The sequence below is a fragment of the Bos grunniens genome, chromosome 4 (assembly GCF_055505025.1).
Source record: "Bos grunniens cultivar Pamir isolate PY7600 chromosome 4, Bosgru_T2T1.0, whole genome shotgun sequence".
In the NCBI taxonomy this organism is placed as follows: Eukaryota; Metazoa; Chordata; class Mammalia; order Artiodactyla; family Bovidae; genus Bos; species Bos grunniens.
In genome coordinates, this window is record NC_141168.1 from 81,681,606 (window position 1) to 81,708,433 (window position 26,828).

The window sequence follows — 26,828 nt, forward strand, 5'->3', positions numbered from 1 at the left end:
CAGGGCTTGAAATTCCACCACCATCCAGCCATTAAAATTGTCAACTCAGTCCCAACAATACATAAGAACAAATCAGAAAAAATCCTTTTGCCACTCTGTGGTCATCTTAATGAACCAGGAAACTGGATAAATCAAATATTTAATAATGTATCATTATTTTTATTATATTTAAACACATAATTAAGATTTTGACAAGAAAGACATTTTAAAAAATCCACTTGGGGCACTATCCATCACAGACTTAAAAAGAAAAAGCAACACCATGAGGTTATTTATAATTGTTTTATATTAAAATCTTTTGGGTAATTTGGGATGTAAAAGCAAGAATCAAGGGGAAAAAATACCTTTAAGGAAAAATAATCATATATCCTAAAATGTTCCCAGTTTAAATTATGCTTAAATATATCAATCAATTTAATAGTTTTACTGTATGAAATTACAATCAAAAGCATTGTTTTCAGAGTTCAGGACATAATACATTCTGTTTTCCTAATATGGAAGAAGCTTGCTAAAACTTTTGCTCTAAAAACAGCTGATACATAGTCTATGTAAAATGAATGTTACTGGCTATGGCTTCTCAAGATTTAGGAGTGATAAAACGATACAAAACTCCTGCTTCCCTTGGAAGCATATAGACATACATACGAGGACTCAAAGAAAATAGGGGGATTCATCCTTCTTATTGAGGATAGGCATAACTTAGCTCGTATCATTCGTACAACATCTTAAACTGGAAACAAAAGGTTCATATTAGCTTTTTCAATTTCTCAAACAAAAATGGAAGTGATAGAATCCAATCCAGGCAAGTAAAACTTTTTTACAATTCTAAGGTTCAGTTAAAAGAAACTTTCTCACCACTATAATACAGCACAAAAATATTCAGATAAAATGCAAAAGATGAGGGAAGACTGCATTGATAATAAGTATGTTTCAGTTAGAAACCATGGTCAGAAACAAAGCTGAAATAAAGATGTGCAAAAGAATCTAATACAATTGGGTCCAAAGAGAATATAGTTCATATTGATATGGCTTTTAAATGAATATTTTTAAATGCTTCTAAAGTTTAAATTTAGGAATTAAAAGCATATAATTCAAATTCTCATCAGTGAATAAGTTCACCATTCCATACAATATTGTTTTGGTATCTGATGAAAACTTCCTGCATTTTTTTACCATTAGTCTTAGAAAGAGTAACACAAAAAGTTGTATTTAAAAATTCCATTTTAAAGAGTTTTCTTACATCACTGTTTCTTTTACAGTCACAAACTGGACCCGCACACTGAAAGACAGAAAGTATAATTATCACCTCACATTTTCTTAATAACTGGATTTTAATTATATCATTTTAATTATTACCATAAAAGATTAAATGATAGTCTAATCATTAGTTTTACCTTTATAAATTAGAGAATATCAATAAATATTTAAATAGGCATTTTAAATTCTTACGTTGATAATATTTTTAATATTGGTTGACTAAACAAAAAAAAATCTCTGAAAAAAATAGGAATTCATATTATGCTTCAGTGTAGTAGCATTAAAAGTTGATTTTGCCACTATATTTGATTTTTTGAGACTAGTAAATGTAGCATAGGAATTAAAAAAAAAATCTTACCGGATCCCTGATTGATGTTTTGGTGAAATTCTCTATCCAGGAATTTACATCAATTTTAATTCCAACAACTGAAAAACCATGTAAAGAAAAATTAACACAAAATTTTAAAGAAATGTAGCCATAATTGTCACTTATCTTTACTCTCACATTTGAAAATTCCTAAGGAGGCAAATGTAAGTTCCTTAAAAAAAAAAAAACCAGAACATCCATTTAATTGCAGATACACTGAGAAATGCTGATTCAAATTTATGTAAAAGGTTACACATTTAATTAGCTAGATATAGACTTTGCTATATGATAATTTAGGTAATTTATAAAATAGCATTACATTGAATATAATGTTAAAATTAGAGACATATTTCTTGAGGTTTTCATTAAGAAGTAATATTAATAGCTCTTAAACTATTACAAAAACTTCTTTATATTCATAATTCATTTTCTACAACCTTGCCAATTAATACAATAAGCTTAAAAATTGATAGTGTCAGGAATAGATTTATAAATATGCAGTCATTTGAAGGGAGAGCTTGAAGGGGCTTCTCTCACCTAACCAGTACATGCAGTAGTTGCTGAAGAAATGTTTGCTAAAGCGTGGAAACACGAGCGCATGAGTAGGTAGGTGAGTGGGTGGGAAAGGGCACGTGAATGAGAGACTGAAAGAGTAAGACTGGATGAGTAAATAAGCAACTGCGAGAATGCAGGAAGGAGCAAATGAGCTGGTCACTGCATGAGCGACAGAGTGAATCCATGTAGTTGAACCACTGGAGGCTAAAACTGCCCCCAGGAGCAGAAAGGGATTTATCTGCTTCTTCAATATGGCCTCTCTAAACCCTTTATAGAATGCAAACAACACTGATTTACACAATACGTTTTTTCCTTAACTTTTATTTATCTGTTTACTCTAGTCCACTTCTAACTCTCCCACTGATGCTCAGTTTTAAGAACTTTTGCATTTGCTTGACTTAGTTTACCAAAAATTTCATAGTCTTTATTCTAAGCTTTTAAAAAAGATCCCTACTTTTTAACAGATATATAATATAGATATGACATAATTTATCTTTCTCAATGATGTAAACAACTTTTTATGTTTAAAACATCACAGACATTTACATCCTTGGCGATGTCTACTCTGCTACATGGCATGTGAGATCTTAGTTTCCCATCCAGGGATCAGACCCGTGCCCTGTGCAGTGGAAGCGTGAAGTCCTAACCAATGGACTGCCAAGGAATTCCCTCTACTTTTGTATATTTGAAATACTTTATAGGTTAGATTTCTAAAGTGAGATTGCTACATCAAACATTTAGAATTTTGATATATAGTATAAAACTGACTCCATAAATTTGTGTCAACAGTGTATAAACATATACACACTTCTTTCAAAAATCTGTCAACTCTTTATAGTATCAATTTAATTTTATCCCCAGTCTCATAGGTAACTGTGTCTCATTTTCTTTTTCACACTCGCATGTCTTTGACTGTATTTTGGTTGAAGCTTACTGATAGCCTTCCTGATAAGTATTGCCAGTTGATATTAGAAAGAGTAGGTCACATTTAATTTCAGTCCTGTGTATGTGGATAGTATATATGCTTACCTGCAGGTTTAAGAAGTTTTCCTTGGATGTAAATTTCTACAGCTTTGCTTACCATAATGCCTGATTCATAAGCACCAGGTCCACTTTCTAAAAGAAAGAAAAAAAAAGGAAAACAAACCACTCTAGCTAAATCAAATAATATTATATTTCTTTTAATATATATAGGAAAACAGTATTTTGCTTAAATATTCTAGCATAGATATGTTATCAAGGAATGAGTGCTCTCCTCTTCCCTTTTCTTCCTTTTTATACCAGGCTAATTGGAGTGTCCATGAATTGGTTGCATTAATTGACTTTGGAATGGGACTTATTAGCTTGGCTGCATCACTCTCACAAGTTAAAGGATGCACACCAAATCTCTGGTTTATGATACCTGCTAAAATATTGAGGAGGCTATTGAAGTGAAGCAGAAAGATTGATCTTAGATTCATGAAACTGCTGTAAAAGATACATGTCCCTGGAAAAAACTGAAATGCCCTGAACTTCAGTTTCCCCATTTGTAAAAATGATGGTAATAAGCCCAACCTCTAGAAAGGCTGAAGGATTAAAATAGAAAGTTTTAGGGAAACAGCCCAATAGAATATTTTTAAAATATAGACTAGTAATAATTTGTACAAATATTATGCAGCTAATACTGATTAAAGCAGAGTAAACTGATTAATTCCATTTTTAAAAATTCACTAAACATTCTTCAGTGTATTTGCAGTTGGTGAAATTAGGGATTGTCTACATCTGTTTCACTGTACCGTGCATGCCTGTAGATATGCTGTATTCACATTACTGGCTGGCTGATTTCCTGTAGATGCATTTTACTTCTTCAACTAAAGGGATACTTCAGTCTTTTCAGTGTCATGCATATGGTATATAATTAATAATGATTGATCTGAGCAACTATCATAAAATATATTGTTTGGTAGGAAAGCAGGTAGGAGCAATAATTTATTTTAAAAAGGGGAATTGAGATGAATGAATTGTAAAGTAGTACTTACTGTTAAAGTAGGGAGCAGTGAAAACATAGTTATCGTTATCTAGACTTCTTTTATAGAAGCTGTCCTCATATGTTTCTGGGTTTTCTTGCCAATTTTCTCCAGCCCTAAGGAGGAAGTGGCTCATCATTTTTATTCTTTAATCTATGTGACAACTTACTTTTCCATTTGCGGACATCACTGAACTTTACAGATGTGTCTGCATCTCTGGTACGTGTAAGGAAGTTAGTGGTAATTGATGGTGTAAATGACATTCATTACTAAGCAATAGATCAGCACAGAGTTAAATTAAGGAGCAGAAAAAGCTGACTCCAAGTTTTACTCTGACGTTTACTAGCCAGGTAATTAAGGACAAGTCAGTTAGTAAGTCAATTAATATTAAAAAGCCTACAGAGCCCACTTTATGGACTCTTCTAAAGATAAACACAGATAAAATCCATACATGAGTGAAAATAATGAAGTGCTATGCAAATATTGCCAATAGTCATATTCATAATAACATTATGTTCATTTAACCAGGTTAGTTATATCTACAAAGAGAAAAATCTCTTTTAAAACTTCTTAAATTTTGTAATATAGGTGACAAGGAAAAATACAATTGAAGGATCATAGCATGTTTTTCAAGAATGGAGTTTTTTAATAATTAAGTACTTTAAATAAACTCTAATTTAATAGTGATCAGTTTCTCTGAAGAACAGCTTCCTAATACAGTAATGCACAGATCCTTGGAGAAGTCCTCTGTAATGTACTAACTTTTACAGATGTTATTGGAACTTACTCTTTCGGATAAACTCTGGTAATCCCACCATCAGTCACAACAAATCGTGCTTTCACTCCCTTGCTGAAACAGAAGACAGAAGAAGCAAAGTTTCGTTCAACTGAGTCTTTGTACAATATTTAGATGTTGGTGGTACAAAGAGAAATAAAATGGGTTCCTAAGACAAAGCTGAAACTCCAATACTTTGGCCACCTGATGCAAAGAGCTGACTCATTTGAAAAGATCCTGATGCTGGGAAAGACTGAGGATAGGAGGAGAAGGGGACGACCAAGGATGACATGGTTGGATGGCATCACCAACTCAATGGACATGGGTTTGGGTGGACTCCGGGAGTTGGTGATGGACAGAGACGCCTGGCATGCTGCAATTTATGGGGTCACAAAGAGTCGGATGTAACTGAACTGAACTGAAGACAAAGCAAGCCAAGGTAAATATATGAATAGATGCACACTACAGTTTAACAGTTAAAATGTCTAAGAAATAGTTAAAGAGAGGATCTTCGAGGAAGACATTTCATAAGAAACAATGATATAGTTGCATTTTGAAGACAAAATGGGACTTAACAGAGATGACAGGAAGACACCACATGTGAAGCACTGAGTACACGTGAGGGGAAGCTAGTGGAGAGCGGTAGCGTTTGGTGCACAAAAGCGTAAGGCATGAGATGACAAACAATAGGAAGTAAAATTCCACGTATAAGCTTCTGAAGAATGGTCAGCTCATGTATGATCCTGAAATCCAAGCTGGAGAGCCTGCTTCACCTTTATCCTGAAATTAGGACTCTGTTTTAAAAGTGAGACTCTGGCAAGTCTGTGTTACATGGAGAATAGATGGGACGGGGTTGTGGGCAGAGAAATCAGAAGCACTAAAGGCAGAAAAATCACCTGCTTGTGATGTCCTAGAAATGGAAAAACATTAGAACCTTGAGAATGAAGAAGAGAGGAAAACTTTTTTAGAAAAAAATATTTATCATTTGGTGGTTGATTAGAAATGGAGTAGAGAAGAGACTGGAAGAGAACAATCGTCAGATTTCTCAATTTCTTGACTGGGTGTTCTGCTGCTGCTGCTAAGTTGCTTTAGTCCTGTCCGACTCTATTCGACCCCATAGACGGCAGCCCACCAGGCTCTGCCGTCCCTGGGATTCTCCAGGCAAGAATACTGGAGTGGGTTGCCATTTCCTTCTCCAATGCATGGAAGTGAAAAGTGAAAGTGAAGTTGTTCAGTTGTGTTGGACTCTTCCTGACTCCACAGACTGCAGGCTACCAGGCTCCTCCGCCCATGGGATTTTCCAGGCGAGAGTACTGGAGTGGGGTGCCATTGCCTTCTCCCTGACTAGGTGTAGGGCAGTACTATTAGAAACCTAACTGAACATTCACTAGAGATCCTATTTTACCTCAAACACTGAGACCCATGCAAGCACATCAATTTAATTTGGTTATTCACAGTGAGGTGTGTAAATATGTAAAGCTGAGTAACAGCTGATGTTAGTCCTGACATACACCCAATACTAAAAATTCAACAACTGCAAAATGGTTTTCTTGAGAAATTGTTATTAAAGATAATAAACTTTAAATTTATATATCTTTTTATTAATAAGAACAAATACTTACATGTTTTTCTGCTTACTCCAGTAATTTTGGACAAGTTCATTTGTAAAGCCTGCATCCAGCAAGACTCGATTAATCAAGTCTGTGTTGCCTAACACAGAAAAAGGAGAGGCTTAATTATACCCACATAGTTTAATTAGGATAATAATGAAACAAATGTATATTTTAAGTTTCCAAAGCAATTTAGAGTGGATAATATTTCTATGAATTTAAAAATGTACCCTTATTAATTATCTGCATTTTCACGTGTGTTCCTCTTCCTCCCACTTTTCAGGATATGGACATAATTAGAAGTGGAAAAGCCAACTCTACATTAGGCAAGTTATTTTCTAAATGTTATCAAAAAAATAGGGATTTCAAAGCATCATAATTTCATAGACTTCATTTCAATTCACTCTAGGAAAGGAGACCATTATTTTAATCTATAATATATATAAATCAATGTTGCAAGTAATTTCATAATTTCTTTTATATTTTCATTATGTTCTAAGCCTAAAAATGGTTCTTCCTCTCATTTCCTATGATCTCTGCATTTTCTGCTGATATTACATTTTAGTAACTAGGGTATTTTTAGGAAAAAAAGAATAGTTAAGATTTTGAAATGTTTTAAGAGCCAAGAATCCATAAATCTCTATGAGGTTTCATAGTAAAATGATGTAAATTTATCTAAAAGACAAATAAAATGGTTAAAAACTAACTAGTAAAATTTATCTATTCCAACTTGATTTACTTCATAAAATGGAGAATTATAGATCCATACTTTTTAAGATTAAAGTTAACTGTGATAAAAATAGAATATCAAGGAGAGAAAATTATTAGGTGTTATATCTTTATTTAGTTTTATGTTTATACTATCTATATTAAAACTCATTATATGAATTGGAGGATATAAATAACTTGATAAAATTGTGTTGTGTTTTCCTCTACATAGCAAGAACAATGCAATGAAAAAAACCTTCAAAAGATCATTCCAAATTAAATTCCTCAAATTTGAGAGGAGTAAAGGTAAGCCTATCTTATTTACAGCTGACCATTTGCAAGTATTTAATACCTGGCTTTGAAAATTAAAGTTTACTTAATAATGGCATGAAATTTCTTTAATATATGCAAAAAATTGAGTCAAATTATTTCATTTTACCATTAAAAATTCAAAAAGTAAATAAATAAACCAGCATAGCAACAAACTGAACCAAGATTTGACCACTTTGAATATAAACACAGTGAAACAATGATTACATATAAATGCATACTTACATGATGGGTTGTTTGGAGTTTTTCTATCAATAAACTCATTAAAATTTAAAAGAAATTCGGTGTTATTATCTGATATTTTAAGGTCATTGCAGTAATCTCTGAAAAACATATTTTGGATATTAGGTGTTAAACTCAAAACTTTAAAAATATGTTCACAGCAATCATAGGTAGTGGAAACAATTTTTTTATTTTTAGTTTTATTTTTTTAGTTAGTGCATGATTTTGTAAGCTGTTGAATTGTTATCTCCATCTTATCTCTATAATAGAACAATATTTTTTCATTAAGTGCTAAAGATTATAGACAATATATATTAAGCTTTTGACCTCTGGACCAAAAGATGCTCAATAAAAATTAACTTCTGTTATTTCTGTGGGTTTGGTGGTTAAGTCACTAAGCCATGTCTGACTCTTGCAATGCCAGGGACTGTACCCCTCCAGGCTCCTCTGTCCATGGGATTCTCCAGTCAAGAATACTGGAGTGGGTTGCCACTTCCTTCTCCAGGGGATCTTCCCAACCCAAGAATCGAATCCAGGTCTCCTGCACTGCAGGCAGATTCTTTACTGACTGAGCTATTATTGAATGCTGTAGGTTAGTGATTTACATTTATAAATTAACATCAAGAAATTAAAAAATTAATATCAAGAAATTAAAAAGCATTTATTTATTAAATATCTCAATAAACACATCACATGATAGCACTTTTATGAGAAATTACTGAATTTTCAGAAAATAATCTACTAAAAACAAATGTCATTGATGTGCTTATTTACAAATTTCTGTAACTCCTGACTTAATAGAAGACAATCGTGCCTCTGCATTCAAGTGACTGCAAGATTGTTTTGGCACATGAAAAACATCAGTCCTCATAAAAATAACCAGTTGGAAAAGAGAGAATTATTTTAATTGTCTTCTCAGATAACTGTCACTATGCTTTAACACTAAAACTTGATTATTTGTAATTTCTTGCTTTGTGATTTGTGATACAGAATCTGAAACAATACCAATGAACTTCTCTACCCTGTTATATTAAAATTCGATGCACAATCTTACATTTTGAGTGACTCTTTTACCCACCCATGATTTTCTCACATCATAAATTGGTTATTTGGAAAATGTGAATAATGTAGATCTTTCAAACAATGACGCATTTCATTATACTATACTGAAAATTCACATTCATAAATTATATCACTGATCTCATTAGATAAGTCTATAACTACTGCAAAGCAGTCCTGCTTATAGTAATAAATATAACTTTGCTAAAATTCTAACTTCTGTTTTAAAGTTCAGATTTTGTCATTGAGAACAATTACTTTCAGTCGTATTCTTCAAAGTAAAAGGCTCACTTAATGGATTTTTGCAAAAATGCCTGCCATCCCAAGTCTGAATAAGCATACTTCATCTGTCATTCCTTCTTTCTAATAAACCATTTCATGAAAAAAATCAAGACACTCTTACTTTAGCTCTCAATTCAAACAATCACACAAGTGCTTTTCTTTCTTTCTTTCTTTTTTGGAGTCAGCCAAGTTACTCTAGTATACAGTAGATTTCCATTTTCTTTATTCAGAGTATTAAAAGATACATGCTGAAGGATATTTTAAAGTGACACTGGCTTTTTCCCCAATGCGAGTGTCTTGCATTGAAGATTAAGTGACTACCAGTACACTTTAGTACAACTGCCTTGACTCCCAATGCAGTAACAGCTCACCGTTGCTTTTGTACTGTCACAGCACTGCAAACATCAATACGATGAAAAAGACAAATGCCACTTAACACTGTTAGGAAAATAGCTTTGTCCTTGTGAATTCTTGGAAAGAGTGTTTGGAAACCATTGTTTGGGCTTCATACTTTGAAAACTGCTGTCCTAAGCGCTTTGAAAATGCAGAATAAATGTAAGGTCCCATAAATATAAGAAGACTGCAATCATAATAACTAGGTTAATACAACTAACAGGCTAAACAATCAAATATTCAAGACAAAAATGCAATTAAAAAGTAAACATTTTCAGATGCAAGCCCATGATTTAAAACACAAAGCCTCAGGGAGCAGAGAGCAACAGAATGTCATAACTTCTTGTTTCACTGAAAATTTTAGTTTGGAGGCAAGGTTTAAAAAGTTTTCATAATTGATACTCAGTTTTTGACAGAGCTAAAATCGACTTCTTCCCACAGTGTTATGCTTTTTGGGAAATAACACTAGCCTGCAAGTCAAAAGGCCAATATATTGAAGTAGCATCTCACAGAATTAGAAGCTGATGGCAAGATTTTAGAAGGATTAAGTACAATGTTGTAGAAAGACTAAATAAAATAATTATTAATAAAGATCATTTAAAATTCCATGTTATTATTTAAAAGGCATTTCTAAAATTATCTTTTCTCATTTAATTCTAAAAATAATTTTACCAGGAGATAATTTAATATTTCAATGGTGAGGAAACTGAGATGTAAAGATGTAAAAAGATTTATCCAAAGGCACCTAACTGGCAAATGGTCAAGCCCAGAGGTGAAGCCAGTCTTCAGATCCCAAATTAGTGTTTTAACACAATATACAATGTGCTTTAAACTTTTACTTCATGAGCTTTTACACCCACAAAGCTTCAAACCAAAAGCAGGTTCAACCTCTATCAACAGAAGGCTGTTCTGAGCAATTAATTTAGACAATGTCATAATGTTTTGCTTTTGTTTTTATCCTCACTGGCTGGATTATACCCAATTTTGAATTAGTCTCAAGATATTATTGACTTGTTGATGTATTCTAATGGCAAAGCAGTGAAAAGTGTTGGAGCTGTCATTAAGGAGACAAGCTGAATTAGGATAGGAGCAGAAGTAAAAAAAATTGCACAACAGAAATGTGAGAAAACAAAGTGTTGACTGTGTCAGAAGAATGAGTTGTCCAGTAATAAGAATGATCCTGGACAACAGAAAGTCACCCCCCAAGGCAGCAAGCAATAAGCAGCAGTAGCCTGACTTAAGTATCTGAGGTGTGAATGTGTGGCTAAACAGCACCAACATCAGTTGCCTGTTAGCCTAACCATTGTTTAAGCACATGGCTGGGAGCTTGACACTGAAGATAATCGCCACTTCCTGTTCCAGAGGAACCACCCCAGGCAAGTCTGTGCAGGCAACATACTGCGGTTACCACAACTGCTGACTTCCCCTTAGGATGAGTTGGAAAACTCGCTGGCAAACGTTCTAAGATGCTCTGTTTTCCTATGAGAGATCTGGTTTACACGCTTTGGATCATAATTTTTCTGAGAATTTTTTTTTTTTTCTTCTAAAAAAGATTAGCAAGATGGAGAAACCTTTGGATGGGTTTTGACCAATTTCCATTTCCTGAAAATACCTTCATAATCTGAAAGCTAAAAATGATCTCATTTGCTCACTTTGTGTTTCCGAGCAAATGAAATTTGTAACTTAAATTACTTTGAAACTAAAAGATCTTTGGTATTAGAAATTTGCCAAATTATTTCTAAAATACTGCTTGTTCTCATTCTATTTCACTTACATAGGTCATACATCACAAATTAGTCTTTAACTACTGGGGATCACATACTTTTATTTCTTTCTCATTCCAACATATCTTTGAAGTGCTTTCTTATTTCTGATTATCCCAGAAAGATAGAAAAATTAATTCATGTTTCATCCCTCTGACGGTAATTCTCATAAAGGGAGGAATAATGCTACATGCATCTGTATTCTCAATGCTTTCCTTTCCAGTAGTCTTAAGACTGAAGGAAAAGTTAAAACTGAGTACTAATCAGGATCAAATAGTATAATTATTTAGGAATTAACAGAAATGGTTCTACCTCTAAAAATTGCAAGCTTTTGCCTTTAAATTATTTTAAAATAACTGCTTTTTAACATTCTTTGTTAAATAGCACTCCCTCTTCCTACCTCCACTAGAACCATAAATAATAACTAATATTTATTTAGAGCTCATCTCTTACCAAGAACTATATTAAATATATATTACTTAAGTAATAAACTTACAAGTATATATTACATGTAGTATTATCTCATTTAAAGTTTATAAAAACTCTATAAGATAGGTATAATTGTTAGCACTATTTTTCTAGTAAAGAAACTAAGATGCAGGAAATCTGAGTAACAGCATGACAATGAATATCTGGGAAACAGACTCTGATAGTGTTGCTCTAATTTGCTTCACTGTTCCCCATTAATAACAGTGACAAAAACATATGCCTGATATCCTGGGTAACATAAATGTCTGTCTTTCCTCACCATTTTTTTTTTCTTTTTCTTAATTTTTATCAGTTTATTTTCCACAAATCTTTGAATATACATTCAATGCCCACTTTCCCAGGAAATGTTCCCTACAAAAATATTTGCTCAGCTGTACTGGATGTTCTTTTGAAATTCCCTAAGTATTTACATATTCAGTGTAGATATTTATACCTTAGAGTAGCAAGGAAATGGATTCAAATCCCTTATTATTTACCACCTCTAAAACTGTTTCTTAATCCATGAAATAGGATAATAATACTAATTTATTATATTCTTTTGAGGGGTAAATGTAATCATAGCATGTAAAAGGCTTAATATGTTAACTGAGGGAGACACTCATTGATTTATCCTACAAGCTACAATGTGTCTTTCTTTCTCTGGTATTTACTCCTTCCCTAAATTTTAGAGGCAAATTCCACTCTTCCAGCCATGATGCTGAACATACTTAAGGCTGCAGCAGTGGTCCATATGCTAATCTTTGCTGAATTAAACAAAATTGATTGCCTACAAATTGGGATTGAGAGATATATTCATCCTCTCCAGGAGAACTTGGACATTTACCATGCTTTCTACTTTGTTTAAGAGTGAAGTTGAAAAAGCCAATCTGCGTGGTCTGCTATTTAAAAATTGAGAGAAATGAGTCAAGAAGCTACCCAGAGAAAATCACAGATCTGAGATGGAGGGAGAGTCTCATCAACAGAGCACACTCAGTATCGCAATGCCATTTCATCTCTGTGCTATACAGTAATATTCTGCTTTCCATCTCCTACTAGTTTCAGCAGTTTAGTGGTTCAAAGTTACTTGTAGCAAAAAACTGCTTATAAGATTGCAGGCATTATTAACATGATTTTAAAAATACTTTTCATATATTTATAGATTCTCCAGTCACCAAATATTTACAAAGCCCCTACTGTGTGCCAGGCAGCAGATGTGATATTGAATATTGAATGGTAAGCCAAAGAGAGCCATCATCTCGGCTGGGGAAAGTAAGTAAAGTGAAATGTGGCCAGTGCTCTACTATGGGAAATATAGGACTCTGTGAGGCAGTCAGCAAGGATGTCTAATCCAGAGAGGACAGGAAAGAAATTCCCAGGTGGAGGAGCTATGAAGTTGGAGTGTGGAAAGGACTGGTGGTGGGTGTGTTCAAACCAGAATAGAAGGTTAATGTAAGCAGGATAAAACACATTTAGGAACTAAAAAAATTTAGTGTGGCTGGACTTTAAAGCAGAGGTTGGTAGACTGCTTCTTAAAGGGTAGGAGAGTGAATGATTCAGGTTCTGTGGGCTAAAAAGGTCCAGGTTACCACCAGAGACAGTACCTCAACAGATGGCCATGGCTATGTTCCAGTAAAATTTCATGTTTAAAACAGGCAGCCAGTCTCCAGGCCAGTTTGTCAGCCCCTGATTTAGAGCATAGGGTACCACACTGGTAAACTGGTATCTAGTGACAGGATGTTTGAAAGCCATCCTGTGCAGAACAGACCATCATGAGGACAGTGCTAAGCCACTGGCTAGTATTTAGCAGATGAGAACCAAAACTTTATTGAAAGTTTAGAAATTCCCTCTAGTTATAAAAAGGAGACAGAAATAGGAAGTAAGGGAGAGATACTGGAGGCAGGGAGATCAATTAGGAGGCAGCCTTACTAGTTTAGGTGAGAGAAAACACCAGGCTGAACAAAAGCAGCAGAGTCTGACAGACATACTGGATACTCATAAGATAAATCCTGCTTGGCAAGACTTATTGATTGACCAGAAGTTAGACATCTTTGCTCCCTTTCTTTGTATCTATCAGCTTTCAAGAATGGCATTTAGAGAGGACAGTATTTTTGTTACTGAGGCAACATGGAAAGAAGAGCTCCCCCAAAAGAAGACAAACGTTCAGGAGATACTGACTTTGAAGGACCTTGAAGAGAGATTCCCATCATGTTCCACAAACATGAACGTCTCATATTGAAATAGGTAGGATATACATGAAGTCTAGAAATTGGTATACTGTTTGATCTTCTAATGTAAGGTTAATAAACTACATATTATATCTGTTGTGTTTCTGGATGATATGATCATCCTGGAGACGTGGGAGCTGTCAGCCCAAACCAAAGCATAGAATACTTGAGAGTCTGTGGTGTATCTATCGACGCACATTACGAAGATAAGAGGGTCCAGCAGCTCATGTGAGTGATGTGCACAAGAAGGGAAGCTCATGGAATAGACTGAGCATGCAGCTGGGGAGGGAGGGAGAAACCTAGAAAAGTGCGTCAACAAGCAAGAGGAGGCAAGTGTCGAAAGAGATGGGATTAGCAGTGTCCACACTGAAGGAAATCCAAGCAAGAAAGCCGCTCCAGGGCAGTCACTTACAAAGCAGGAATATGCTTTGTTAATACAGATTTCTGAAAAGTTTTATATATATCTGTGTGCATATATATATGTATATATTCCTTTTTTCAAGAAGAGAAAATTCAGATATGCTTATGCAGAAATAAAATGAAAGAATAACTGAGACCAATTTTTAGGAACCTTCTGAAAGGAATTTCTTTAAGATGGAAAAGATGAGAGGAGAGAATACTACAAGCTTCTGAATGTATTTTATTCAATAATTTAGCCTAGGGTAATAGAAATTATGTTGATATGTACTATTACATGTGTCTGCTAGAGACTGGGAGTCAAAAACTAAGGAAAGAAATAGAAATAAAGGATAATCTTGGATTCATGAATGGAGTCCCAAATAATTATATGAAAATAGAGGTAGAGATACTCTGAGGTATACACATTCTTGTGTGTATACACACACATACAGGTATATATCTGTACATATCTATCTGTATGTGTATATGTATACAGAGCTGTATGTGCATACACAGCCACAAATGCAAATATACAACTCTCCATTTCTGTTGAATACACTGTTGGCTCCAACAAAATCAGAACCTCCATCTGTCCCAGTCACCACCTGATCCCCAAGTCGGCATCCTGTTTAGCACAATGCAGCAGCTAAGTACCTGAATGGGTGAATGACTGAACGAACAGAATTCTCCTTCAGTTTTAAACTTACTGTTTCCTTTGGTTCCATAATTAGACATGGCATAACCCAGAGCAGTCTTGACCCCCAACTCTGACCTATTCTTGAAGGCCTATACATCCACAATGAGCCTTAAAAAAGAAAACCAAACAAAACCTACCTTGGTGCTATGAACGTATAGCCAGACTCTTCAAAATTATCCGGTTTCAGAGTTTCTGAATCTGAAAATATAATATTATAGGGTTAGATAAGAATCAGAATATGCATCCTGATATTTGATGTCAATAAGGCGTTAGAAAGATAACCTAATAAGGAAAAACATAGACTTTCATCCTAAATTGAAACACATAAAGATTCCCCAATACTTCACAGTAATAAAATCAATTTTAATTTCATAACATGGATTACAATGGTCATATCAAAGATAATGCTAGGTCTATAATTTTCCCATTTACTAACTAACCCTACGGTAACCAAGATATCCTTTAAAAAACGACTTAGGTCAGCGTTACACCAGAGGTATTAATTTAAAATATCAACATAAATATTTTACCAATATTGTAATAAAATTATTTCAATAAACCCATTAATGCCCTAGTGAATTAACGGCATTCTTCATATTAGTATGAATTAGTAAGTGGAAGGATAAACACACAAGTATCCAAGTTTAAGAAAAAAACAGAAAGTAAAATAGGTTATATATGAAAACACAAGCATATTCTTTCCCCCTTTTCTGCTACTAAGGTCTGAGTGATCATGGAGGAAAATCTAGCAAATGAGAAGCACAGAGGATAATATCCAATAGGAATGGAAATACCAGTGGAAATGTCAAGTGTACTAAAGAAAAAGAAATTGAGCAACAAGAAAATACTTGCCCTTCATTCTGCCCTTTTTGGCTGTGAAAATCCATCAGAAAGAGAAAGCAGGGAAACAAAAAAAAAGAGGGTAAAGCAAAGGGGGTCACAAACAATATTTTATTCAATGACTTTCTTGAATAAAAATATTGTGCATAGATCAAAGGTTTATTTATGTACAGCTGTAGTTCTGGAAAAAAAAGACACATATTTTTGAAGACTGGAAAGTATGTCCTGTCAATTACTACTAGAGCACCCTCTCTGTACTGTGGTTATTTCAAGGGTCTATTTTGCAAAATGGCTAATTCAAGTGCAATCCCAATGATGCTAGCCTATACACAGAAGCATTTACCAATCATCAAAGACCCACTAGTCATCCCCTCATTTATCAAGTGACGAACTAGCTCATGCAAAGTCAGTGGTTGTTAACAGACCATCATATCTATCAAGTGAAAGCAGAAATACAAATGTCTAAATTACTACAATTTACAATGAGAACTAGGACTGCGGAGAGCAAAAAGAGAACTGACATAGAAACAAAAGAAACGGCAGTTTCTGTAAGGTCAGATATAAAAAGTATATACGTATATATATACACATTTTTTTTTTTACTTTATCATAACAGGAAAAATTTCGGTGGTTAGGAATACTTGAGTGATATGTAAAGGATATGATGGTCACTTTACCTTGCTAAATCTAGCCACCCAAAACAAAGATTAATAATGACTTGAAATATGCGTTAGTGTTAATAATTACTCCACATTACAAATGATGTTTTAAAAAATTAATCCATTTAGGTTACTGAAGACATTAATTTGGATAATTAGAAGGGAGTTAATTGCTAAACCAAAGCCAAAGACCAGTGCAATTTATTCAAACAATGTTGCAGATGTGGAGCATATCATTTTTCTGAATGCAAAAACAAGAAGAAAAGAAAGAAAAAAAATAGAAACTTTACTAGCAGAGTGCCATGAGTAGAGACTATGTGAAACATTTTGCGCCAGTTAGCAGACCCTTAAAACAACAGCAACAGAGGACAACAGCACCGCAATGATTCTATGAGCACAAAGCAAGGCAGGGGAGAGTGGTGGGGACTGCCGGTGAGGCTGGAGTACCTGCTCATATTCTATCCATGTAGAATATTTCTTGTTCCTTGCATGTTTGGAATGGGTTAGAATCATTGCTGTTGATTTGGTAATAACACCTACTAAAAGGTATAAGCCTTGGGTATTCAAAAGTCTAGACGTATTTAAACCTCTGGTACTAGGAGATAACAAATAGACCCTGAAGTCACTTTCACAGTACTTACATCTGGCCTGAGTTATTGTCTCTTCTATTTTGGCTTTTATATAGTAAAAACTGTAGGTTGGTAATACCAAGGCCAAACTGCAATAGAAACAAGAGAAGCATAAACACAAACAAACAAAAATGAAACATAACTTAAAAAAAAAAAGACACATCAAGTTCACGGGAAATCCAAAGATCTTCCTCGCGGGAAGGAAAAGACATTACTTTGACAGGAAAATGCTTTCAGCAAATAAGGCACTTAATTTGTTTTGCCATCCAGAGTTATCCAGTACTCTACATTGTGGGGAATTAGAATAGACACAAGGAAAATTAGCTACTAAGAGTGCCCATAAATGAGCTGAAGAAAATGTCATGGATACTATATTTCCAGAAAAGTATATTAAAATACTTTGTGAAAAAAAACATAATAGTAGGGATATGTTTAGGCAAAGTAATTGCATCATGCACATTGGCTATACCCTCCCTAATGAATCATACATAACGTTACACTGCTTGCTAGCAAATGTACACTATTAACAATAGCAAATATAAGAAGTATTATTAGTATTATACAATGCACACAATCATTTGAAATATTTTCTTTTGAAGGATTAAATACCTACTATTATCGAACTCATCTCTTTGCAATTTCCCCTGTGTCTTTTGAAGGGGAAATTCAGATTCCTTTGCATCCCATTGGTTCTTATCCAACAGTGTAACTGTATTTATTTCAAATTCATTAAATGTGGATATCCCATATCATTTGGTAGATTGTTATGAGGTACAATAGGAGAAACATCGTGATTTTTATAGTTTACAAGAGCCACGGGACTACTCTAGTCTTGTGGTAGATATACACATTGAAGGCAATTTCCAGTGCAAATTTTAAGCAAGATTCAGAACATTTTAGACACAAAGACTGTCAAGCCTGTCGTCCAACCTTGTCTTAATATGACTGTAAAAATTAACACACAGACAGGCAGATAACCCAACTCATTTTGAAGATGCCAATTAATGAACATACACACAAGAATTGTTTTAAAAAATCATAATATTATGCAGTTTCCAGTAACAATTGCATACATGCAATTCTTCTACTCTCACAATGGCTGACACACATGTGCAGAACATAATTATTCCTTATCCATACTTACAGTTGCAAATGACCTTTGCTATCCTTTGAATACAGAAGGAAACTAATGCCAAAAATGAGGTAATCTCTTAAGATTCCCAATTAAACTATTATTTAAAAATTTTAAAAAAGTGATGCTTGATTAAAGTCACCAATTGAGTTGTTCAGATTCATTTTTACAATTTAACCCCTAATTTAGCAATACAGAAAAATGTGTCCATTTCTAGGCTTCTGAGATTTCTAGGTATTTGTAGAAGATCATCTTTTACATCACTCAAGCCTCATGTTTCCCAGGTTCTGAATACAGATGTCCAAACTGTAATCCCATTATGCATTTTTAACGAACAATATTGAACAGGACAAAATATAAAATTCCAGGTTTTTCTTCTCATGAATATATGTTAAAAATTTATTCCATGAAGAGGAAAAAAGCAAGGGCTGATTTGCTACAGTTTAATTATGCAGTCAAGATAGCAAAATAATTGGATGCTTGTTACCTCCAATTCCCAAATCTTTCTCCATCATTAAGTAATTCATAGACTTCCCTTATGGGTAAAGGTCAGAGAAACAAAATGTTATGTAGATCTAATGAAAATCTCTACATTCATTTTAAAGGTAACTTCCTTTAAAGTAGAAGAGATTAAAATTAAAAAAAAAAAAAACAGTGCAATTAGTCTGAAAGTAAGATGACCTTTCATGATTCACTTGCCATTTATAAAATGTAGCACAGAATTAGTGAGCATTTGAAGATTGTCTCCCACAAATTCCTCTCAAGGGAAATTACGACATTTTAATGCCCCATCAGCATTTATTACTAAGAGAAACTTCAAATTAAAACTGATAACAATATATCATGTGGCTGCTACAGTGTCACACTGCAAGCTTGGGTTACAGCTCACGTACCATAAAAATTAGTGTGGAAACCCATGAGGAACACAGTAGAAATTTTAAAATTGACATATCATATATACATTTTATTGGCCTGCAAGTCTCAAGTTGCTATTATTAATAATATCTATATTTTATAGAAACATATAGTTACACATAATGATTTTTTGTCTTGAGGCAATAGTTATTTTTTCAACCTATAGCCGATAAGATCTTTAATCAACATTCCAAGTCAATGATGCTGCCATATGCAGTCTTTGTTGTATTTCTCCATATAAAACCAATTGACTAAGGCTGCTTTATTTTCTCCAAGGGATTAAAATCTAATAAAGGCAGTGGGCACCAGATGGATGGTACAGCCCAAGCAATATTTTTGCAACTCCCAAAAACATGGTTAACATAGTTAAATGGAATATAGCACACTTTTCTATTCCATCATTTATATCACCATAAAATCACTCTTCATTAAAAAGAAAATATTCTATTAAAATAATTTCTATACTTCAAAATATGTTATATCAAGTTATATCAAAGCTTAAGGAGACAGAAATCACTAAGTAAAATTTGGTATCTCATACATTACATAAAAACACTTCCACTTTTTTCAATTTAGATGTAATGTTTTGTTCTACTTTGTTATTTGTGAATTTCTTTGCACAGAGATTCAAGGGAGTACTTACAATGAAAATAAATTCAATCTGTCCCAAAGTTATAGATTTGTGAAGGGACTGTGTGAAGAAAACATGCAAAGATGATGAAGTTGAGGCTTGTTCAGAGAATAGCGGTTACTGTGGGGAGGATGGTGGGGCAAATGACAGGGCAGAAAGGTTAGGCTAGAGATGCGTGATGTGAATTTCAAGCCTGTAAGTCTGAACTCGAATGAAAATGGAAAGAGACTAAAGTTCTGTGAACAAGGAGAGAAATACTCAGAACTGAAGAAAAGAACATTAATCTGGTTACCTGAGTTATGACTCGGGGTGGGAGGGGAAGGGGAGGAATATCAGAGACATTTGTGAGATTATTAAAAACATTTAAGGATAATAATTTTAAATTCCCCCAGAGTGTAATTATGACTGCAGTAGGACCAACCATCAGAATGACTCACTGTCAGGGTCAAAAAGAAACCATTTTTCTAACTTGGAATTTATTTGTCTAACCAACAGAGGCAAAGAGCACATTCCTATCATGAAGTCATCTCTAAAGAGACAGGACTCCCAGATTTCCTCTTGGCTATTACACCCTTTGTCAAGTTATTGTAAAGTTTAAAAATAAAATAAAATAAAATAAAAATATCAAGCTGGCAATAACCATGAAAGAGGAAGGAAAAAAAATGACCTATGTATATACTGATACATAAAGATGGTATATGTATAAAGAAATGCCTAATAGCAATGAGAGAAACCAAGAGATACATACAAGTAAAACAGTCATACTGGTATTTTTCAGTAGATTCAAAATTATGGGAAAAACTAAAACAATGGAGAAATATTGGCATGTAGTGGTGTATCATGACATTACTATCCATGGGCTCCTCTTCTAGATTGAGTCTGCATGCCATCCTAGCAACAGAAAAGGCAATGGTCCCCTGTGATAGTATTACAGCTTTAAGAGAAGCCCAGCACTCTAGATTCTCCGGCAAAGTCAGGCGTATGCTCTGAGACAGAGGCAGGAGGAATATAGTTTGGTTTTATTAGGAAATGAATGGTTGAGTCTGCCACAGCCTATTAATTGGGCTACATATTAATCATACATTAATATGTAGTCAAAGAATCCTTCATATTTGAATATTTCAATGGAAGTTTGGACACTATTATTTGAATTCGACAGAAAGAAACAAGTTGAAAATCTACTTAACTGTCTAAAGATATATAGAATGTCTACTGTGTGCCCCTGTCTTATAATCTGAGGATTCAAAAGTAAACGAAGCAGGCAACAATCTTATAATCTCAGAATTTAACAGTCTTAGAATGTTGCTTTCTTAGAACTTAACAGTGAGGGGGAGACAATAAACAGTAGAAAAAATTTCTTTATATATGCTTCATATATACATGTATATATATACACATATATATAATGTACATATATATATATGTACACACATATATATAATGTGAAATGATGAGGCACTTTACATCCTCAGAGAAGTAAGTTAGGTGCAAAGGTCCTGGGGCAGAGTGGTTCCAGGTTTATGAGGCGCAGCAAGGAGGATGGAGATGAAGGTGGTTCAGCGAAGAATCTGAGACGACAACTTCAGATGACTGATGGTAAATGAAGTCATATGCTGTAAGGCTTCTAGTGGCTGTGGCGAACCTTACATTTTATAAATATTAAGACAGCAAATTATTGGAGTATTGTGGATAGATAAATGAAACAATACAACTCAAGTATTAATACTATGACTCTTGTGAAATATGACCCTTGTGTTGTGAAAAGAAATAGATAGGAGATGGAGAAACAGATGCTAGTAGTTATGTTCTATGGTGGTAGAAGGTCTCTTTTGATTGCTTCCTATTTCACTGAGAAAAATAGAGGTTCAGATCAACAGAGAAAATGGATGGGAAAGAGATGGGTTTGAGGAGTGAAGCTATCAAAAGTCATCTAGAAGCCTCCTAAATTTATTGGACTATTGAGATCAAAAGGCGCGACAAAAGTCTACTTGAGGTTTAGAGGTTTTAGACATTATCAGTCAAGGAATATTTTATTTTCCCCATCTGTAGCTGTGCCAATGCTGGGTGGTACTGGTAATAATTTAACTAGGATTGAAATTGGTCAAACTACTCTTTGCTATACTTGAGTACGAGTTGATGGCATTTTATGAGAGAACATAAGATCCAATGAATTTATGCTGAAATAACAGGTACACGCACATGAGGAAGACAAGGACAATGAAAGGTCTCAGGAGTTGATGGATTTCAGGTCTCAACTGAGTCAAAGGATTGCTGCAGTTAGGCTATCAGAAGGAGGGGATGGAAAGCTAAAATGTAGTCATCTGACAGTTGGATTAAAAAAAAAAAACACCTCAGATTAAGACTATGAAGGACTTGAAGTCTGAATGTTAGAGTTGCAGGACATGACTTTGAAGCAGCTAGCTAAGATGGGATTGACAAGATCATCAGAGAGAAGGAGACAGAAAAACCGAGTCCAGGCACCAGGAAAATCATCTATGCCAGTGGTATTCAAAGTATGTCCAGGGAACCTGGTCCCTTTGCAAACTACCCATTACCAGGTCATGAATAGTTAAATATAGAAAATGAGAGTAAGCATTTAGAAATTTTTATAGTAATCTGACAGACTAATTTTATGTCTATGAAGTCCAATAAAAATTGTTGTCCACTTGACTTTTCATCTTTTAGTGTTTATTTTAGTAAACATTTTTTTTTAATAACTGTGGTTATGTCCCAAATAGTTTGAGAAACAGTGATCCACATGAATGGAGGAGAGGGTGGCAACCAGCCCAGGAATCAAAATCCCGGAAATGAGAAGGGGATGACTCTTTAAAGGGAGGAATGGTAGGTGGTATTGTCTGGTGACATGAAATCCAAAGGTGGGGATGTGATGGAGGAGGAAGAGAGAATGGATAAGCAGGACGTAATCGTATCAGCTTCAGTATTACGAGGCTGTAGGAAGCAGGACCACAGGGAAAGAGGTGACTTTAAAGTTAGAGCAAGCAAAGAAAATGCTCAGCAAGTGTTGAAGAATGAAGAATTTCCAAGAAATTTTAGGGTATTAGTCTGTCCAGTTTTTCAAAGTCCAGTCAACTGCAAGAATCAGTATATTACAGAATTTCTACTCATGGGGTTAAATTATATCAGTTGAGCATTTTATATTAGATTATATGATGATGTGAGAAGTTTTAAGTTAATTTGCAGCCTAAATTTAAGTACTGTAAACTACATAATAATTTAATGAGGAAGTCAGTGGAGGTCATGACTACAAAGTAACGGGATTTTGTCAACTGTTACTAACATAAATATACAAAATATCAAATATATGTATATCATACAAATTTTCATTTCTAAATTTTATATTTCCAGCTTTCCATTTTACCCATTTTGAAAATAATGTATAATTTTAATGCATTTTAATGTTGGAAAGGATAATATTTCTATTTTAATTACATTGAGAACAGCTTGAGAATATATAAAAACAATATTCATCCACTGGAAAAACAGATACTAAAAATAGTTAAAAGATACTGAACTGAATATTTTTTATAAGCACACATATAAATATGGTTAATTACCTGTAATCTGTGCCATTGACAGGAGTCCATGTATATGTCCTGTTTCCTTTGTCAATATATCTCTAAAAAAGAGTTGGACTTGATTATGATCACTTTTTATCCTATGTTAATTTATAAGAACAGCAGAACATTAGGCTCTATTTATAAATTCAGTGGTGATTCAATACCCTTCTTCACAAATGTCTGATCTATTCCACTCTATAATTATTTATTTTGTTATGTGTGTGTGTAAAGCAAAATTTTAGGAAAAAAAGTACCCACATGATCAATTTTAAGGACATGTAAGTGGAAAATCTTAATTTAAAATCAGTAATTAATGAAATTACTAACATCAAAACTTTAAAAACATTTCTTAGAAAAATAAATTTTAATAATGAAACATGATTGAAATGTTACATAACACTCAGGTTTTTCCATAGTAAAGTATGTTTAAAATAAATTGGTAATATCAGGAATTTAATGCAGTGTCTAGATCCAAATGTATGATTAGCATATTACTCTTATGATTAGGGCTTCCCATGTGGCTCAGTGGTAAACATCTGCCTGCCAAGCAGGAGACACAGGTTCCATCCCTGCTTCAGGAAGATACCCTAGGGAAGGAAATGACCATCCACTCCAGTAATTCTTGCCTGGAGAATCCTGTGGACAGAGGAGCCTGGCAGACTACAGTCCATAAGTTTGCAGTTAGACACAACTGAGTGACTAAACAGCAGGATTAGCAGTAGCAGTTCTTATTAAGGTATTATTACAGTATTTATCTTAGATTCTAATTACTTAATATTTTTGAAGGTTAGAAAAACAACTATATCCACCAGGGAAAGGAAGAAAGAGCTAAATGATTTCATATATATTGAATCTTTCTTATGTAGCTATTGAAGGGTAGTAAAGAAATTATCATTCCTTCTTCTATTAGATTCAGTGATGATACATAAGCATCTTTTAATATTTTCAGTTATCTCCAGTGTCATCATCCTCAGCAGAACAATAATATTCACTAAAGTTATTACTTGATATTAGGCAATACACAAAACATTTTTCAGTCCTTGTCTCATTTAGTCAAGCCCCTGGAGTAAATGAAATACTATTCTTTTCCACAATTTACTGATTTGGAAAATTAATCTTCAAGAGGACTTTAACTAGCAGGATGAAGGAAAATGCATGATTCCAAGTTTATTTTCTAACAACCACACAATGTTGTTTTATTAATCAAATATCCCCATGGCTTTATTTATGTGTGTGGAAGATGGGGGAGAGAGGACAGGAAACGCACAGGAAGTTTCTGGACTCATAACATTCCTAAAAGAATAATTAAAAAAAAGTTTATGTATTTAATATTACTCCTAAAAAACCAGGGCAAACTAGTATTGTTCTACAAGATATTAAAAAAAAAAAAGAGTATCAAAAACCGTATCAGATTAGAGAAATAAAGACACAAGACACCACTTTATTCAAGGTAATTAATACGAAAAGTCTATGGAGGGATATTGGTCAAAAAAAAAAAAAAAGAATTTACAGTAAGTTGGAGGAGAAAAATTAAAAAGTGACTTAATAGAAACAAAATGGATTTATACGTTGAAAAAAAGAAGGTACAGGTCAAAGAGTTCTTTTTGGCAGATCAACAGAGAGAAGTGGCAGAACTGCTGAATGGTTTAGCTCTTCTTTCAGAAAAGTGAAGGTATAAACAGCATGGCTAAAGTCTAAGTAAACAGAGCTGACATTTCAAATCTCAAGACTGACACTGATGTGTCCCCCTTGTGTTCTGGTAACAGGGACTCCTGATTAAAGTGAGAAAGGGCAGGTGCTGATGAAGTTATATGTTTGGATCCCGGCTTCATCTTAGGGAAAAAATTCTGCTGATTCAGATTCAGGAGATTTGTTACACTTAAAATGGATTTAACAAACTCAGGAGAATTGTTACACTTAAAATGGATGAGATTATGAGGAAATAAGACTTACATTATACATAAAAGCTTAAATTAAATGTCTAGGCTCAAAAGCTTGTGGGCTCTATGTATTTTTCAAATACCCAAATATACAAACACATATCCCCATGTGACTGATAATGGAGAGACACACTTTCAATACACAAGGAACTTCCCAACGTCATTATAAAACAATACAAGCATTACATGGTTGTACCAGTGATTTTAAAGTGGTAGCTATGTTTTCTCGATTTAATTTCAGATTTAAATGCAGGGCAATCATACAGAAAGAGTAAAAGAAAATAAACCCAGCCAGAAACAAGTAAACAAGTAATGAAAAAAATTAATATATGTAACTCAACAATTAAAACATCTGCATACACAAGCCATACAAAACATACAGCTATTAAGTACTGACTTCAAATTGTATGACTGAAATGGCCTAAAAGAACATGGCAGGCAGGACATTATATTGTGTGTTCTATTTCTTATTGTGATAGAAAAAATGGAGACATAAAATACTATTTTTGAAAACCAACAAGGACCTACTGTAGAGCACAGGGAACTATATTCAACGTTATGTAATAACCTAAAAGGAAAAGTATCTAAAAAGAATATGTATGTATGTATATGTATGTATCGGAGAAGGCAATGGCACCCCACTCCAGTACTCTTGCCTGGAAAATCCCATGGGCAGAGGAGCCTGGTGGGCTGCAGTCCATGGGGTCGCTAAGAGTCGGACACGACTGAGCGACTTCACTTTCACTTTTCACTTTCATCCACTGGAGAAGGAAATGGCAACCCACTCTAGTGTTCTTGCCTGGAGAATCCCAGGGACGGGGGAGCCTGGTGGGATGCCATCTATGGGGTCGCACAGAGTCGGACACGACTGAAGCAACTTAGCATATGTATGTATAGCTGAAACACTATGCTATATACTTGAAACATATTGTAAATCAACTATGCTTCAATAAAATTCTTAAAAATGTAATTTTCAAAAATATATTATTAGTGATATAAGAATACATTAAGAAACCTATAGCAACATTATTTTATAAACGTTTCAGATTTTAAAATCTTACTGAAAATATCCCTCCAGCAAGGAGTGTTTTAAATAAATCTGTTTACTAGAAACATCTGTTTGATAAATAAATATTGTTTTACTAGATCAAACTGACCACTAATGTCAATTATTATTATTAATATATACATTTTATTTAAGAATAAATCTGGCTTAATTCTTACCTCATCTTGAGATTTAACCAGAGTCCTGAATGTTTTTTCTCCGCTTTCTCCATCTATCATTTTATTTCGAATCTAAGGGAAATTGAAACAGTTACTTTATGCAGACACTCAACAGACCAACCAAGTGTGGAAATATTCTTTTTAAAAGTTACTGCATTATTGTT

General features: G+C 34.0%; 1 protein-coding gene and 2 long non-coding RNA genes across 22 annotated transcripts in view; 2 read left to right on the forward strand and 1 right to left on the reverse strand.

The window, feature by feature from the left end:
* The window catches only part of LOC147374444 (uncharacterized), a 173,944-nt gene extending 167,048 nt beyond the window's left edge, over positions 1 to 6,896 (forward strand). Inside the window, exon 4 of the long non-coding RNA XR_015162774.1 lies at positions 6,854 to 6,896. This is a non-coding gene — a long non-coding RNA (uncharacterized LOC147374444). The remainder of the gene's footprint in view (positions 1 to 6,853) is intronic.
* Positions 1 to 26,828, reverse strand: part of CACNA2D1 (calcium voltage-gated channel auxiliary subunit alpha2delta 1) — a 527,964-nt gene that overhangs the window by 26,455 nt on the left and 474,681 nt on the right. For 11 of the 19 annotated variants that reach the window (XM_086397179.1, XM_086397178.1, XM_086397170.1 and 8 more), the window contains 11 exons: positions 26,665 to 26,736; positions 23,498 to 23,559; positions 17,257 to 17,333; positions 15,254 to 15,314; positions 7,834 to 7,931; positions 6,583 to 6,670; positions 4,973 to 5,035; positions 4,198 to 4,301; positions 3,209 to 3,295; positions 1,616 to 1,683; positions 1,241 to 1,279 (listed from right to left, as the gene is read on the reverse strand). In XM_086397179.1, coding sequence (XP_086253305.1) covers positions 1,241 to 1,279; positions 1,616 to 1,683; positions 3,209 to 3,295; positions 4,198 to 4,301; positions 4,973 to 5,035; positions 6,583 to 6,670; positions 7,834 to 7,931; positions 15,254 to 15,314; positions 17,257 to 17,333; positions 23,498 to 23,559; positions 26,665 to 26,736 — 819 coding nt within the window. Of the gene's footprint in view, positions 1 to 1,240; positions 1,280 to 1,615; positions 1,684 to 3,208; positions 3,296 to 4,197; positions 4,302 to 4,972; positions 5,036 to 6,582; positions 6,671 to 7,833; positions 7,932 to 15,253; positions 15,315 to 15,968; positions 15,990 to 17,256; positions 17,334 to 23,497; positions 23,560 to 26,664; positions 26,737 to 26,828 lie in introns of all 19 variants that reach the window. The other 8 variants (XM_086397175.1, XM_086397173.1, XM_086397168.1 and 5 more) reach the window with 1 other exon arrangement.
* Positions 7,394 to 26,828, forward strand: part of LOC147374446 (uncharacterized) — a 32,747-nt gene continuing 13,312 nt past the window's right edge. Inside the window, exons 1-4 of one of the 2 annotated variants that reach the window (XR_015162771.1) lie at positions 7,394 to 7,584; positions 12,955 to 13,064; positions 13,870 to 14,036; positions 20,418 to 25,005. This is a non-coding gene — a long non-coding RNA (uncharacterized LOC147374446). Of the gene's footprint in view, positions 7,585 to 12,954; positions 13,065 to 13,869; positions 14,037 to 20,417; positions 25,006 to 26,828 lie in introns of those variants that run through there. The other variant, XR_015162772.1, reaches the window with a different exon arrangement.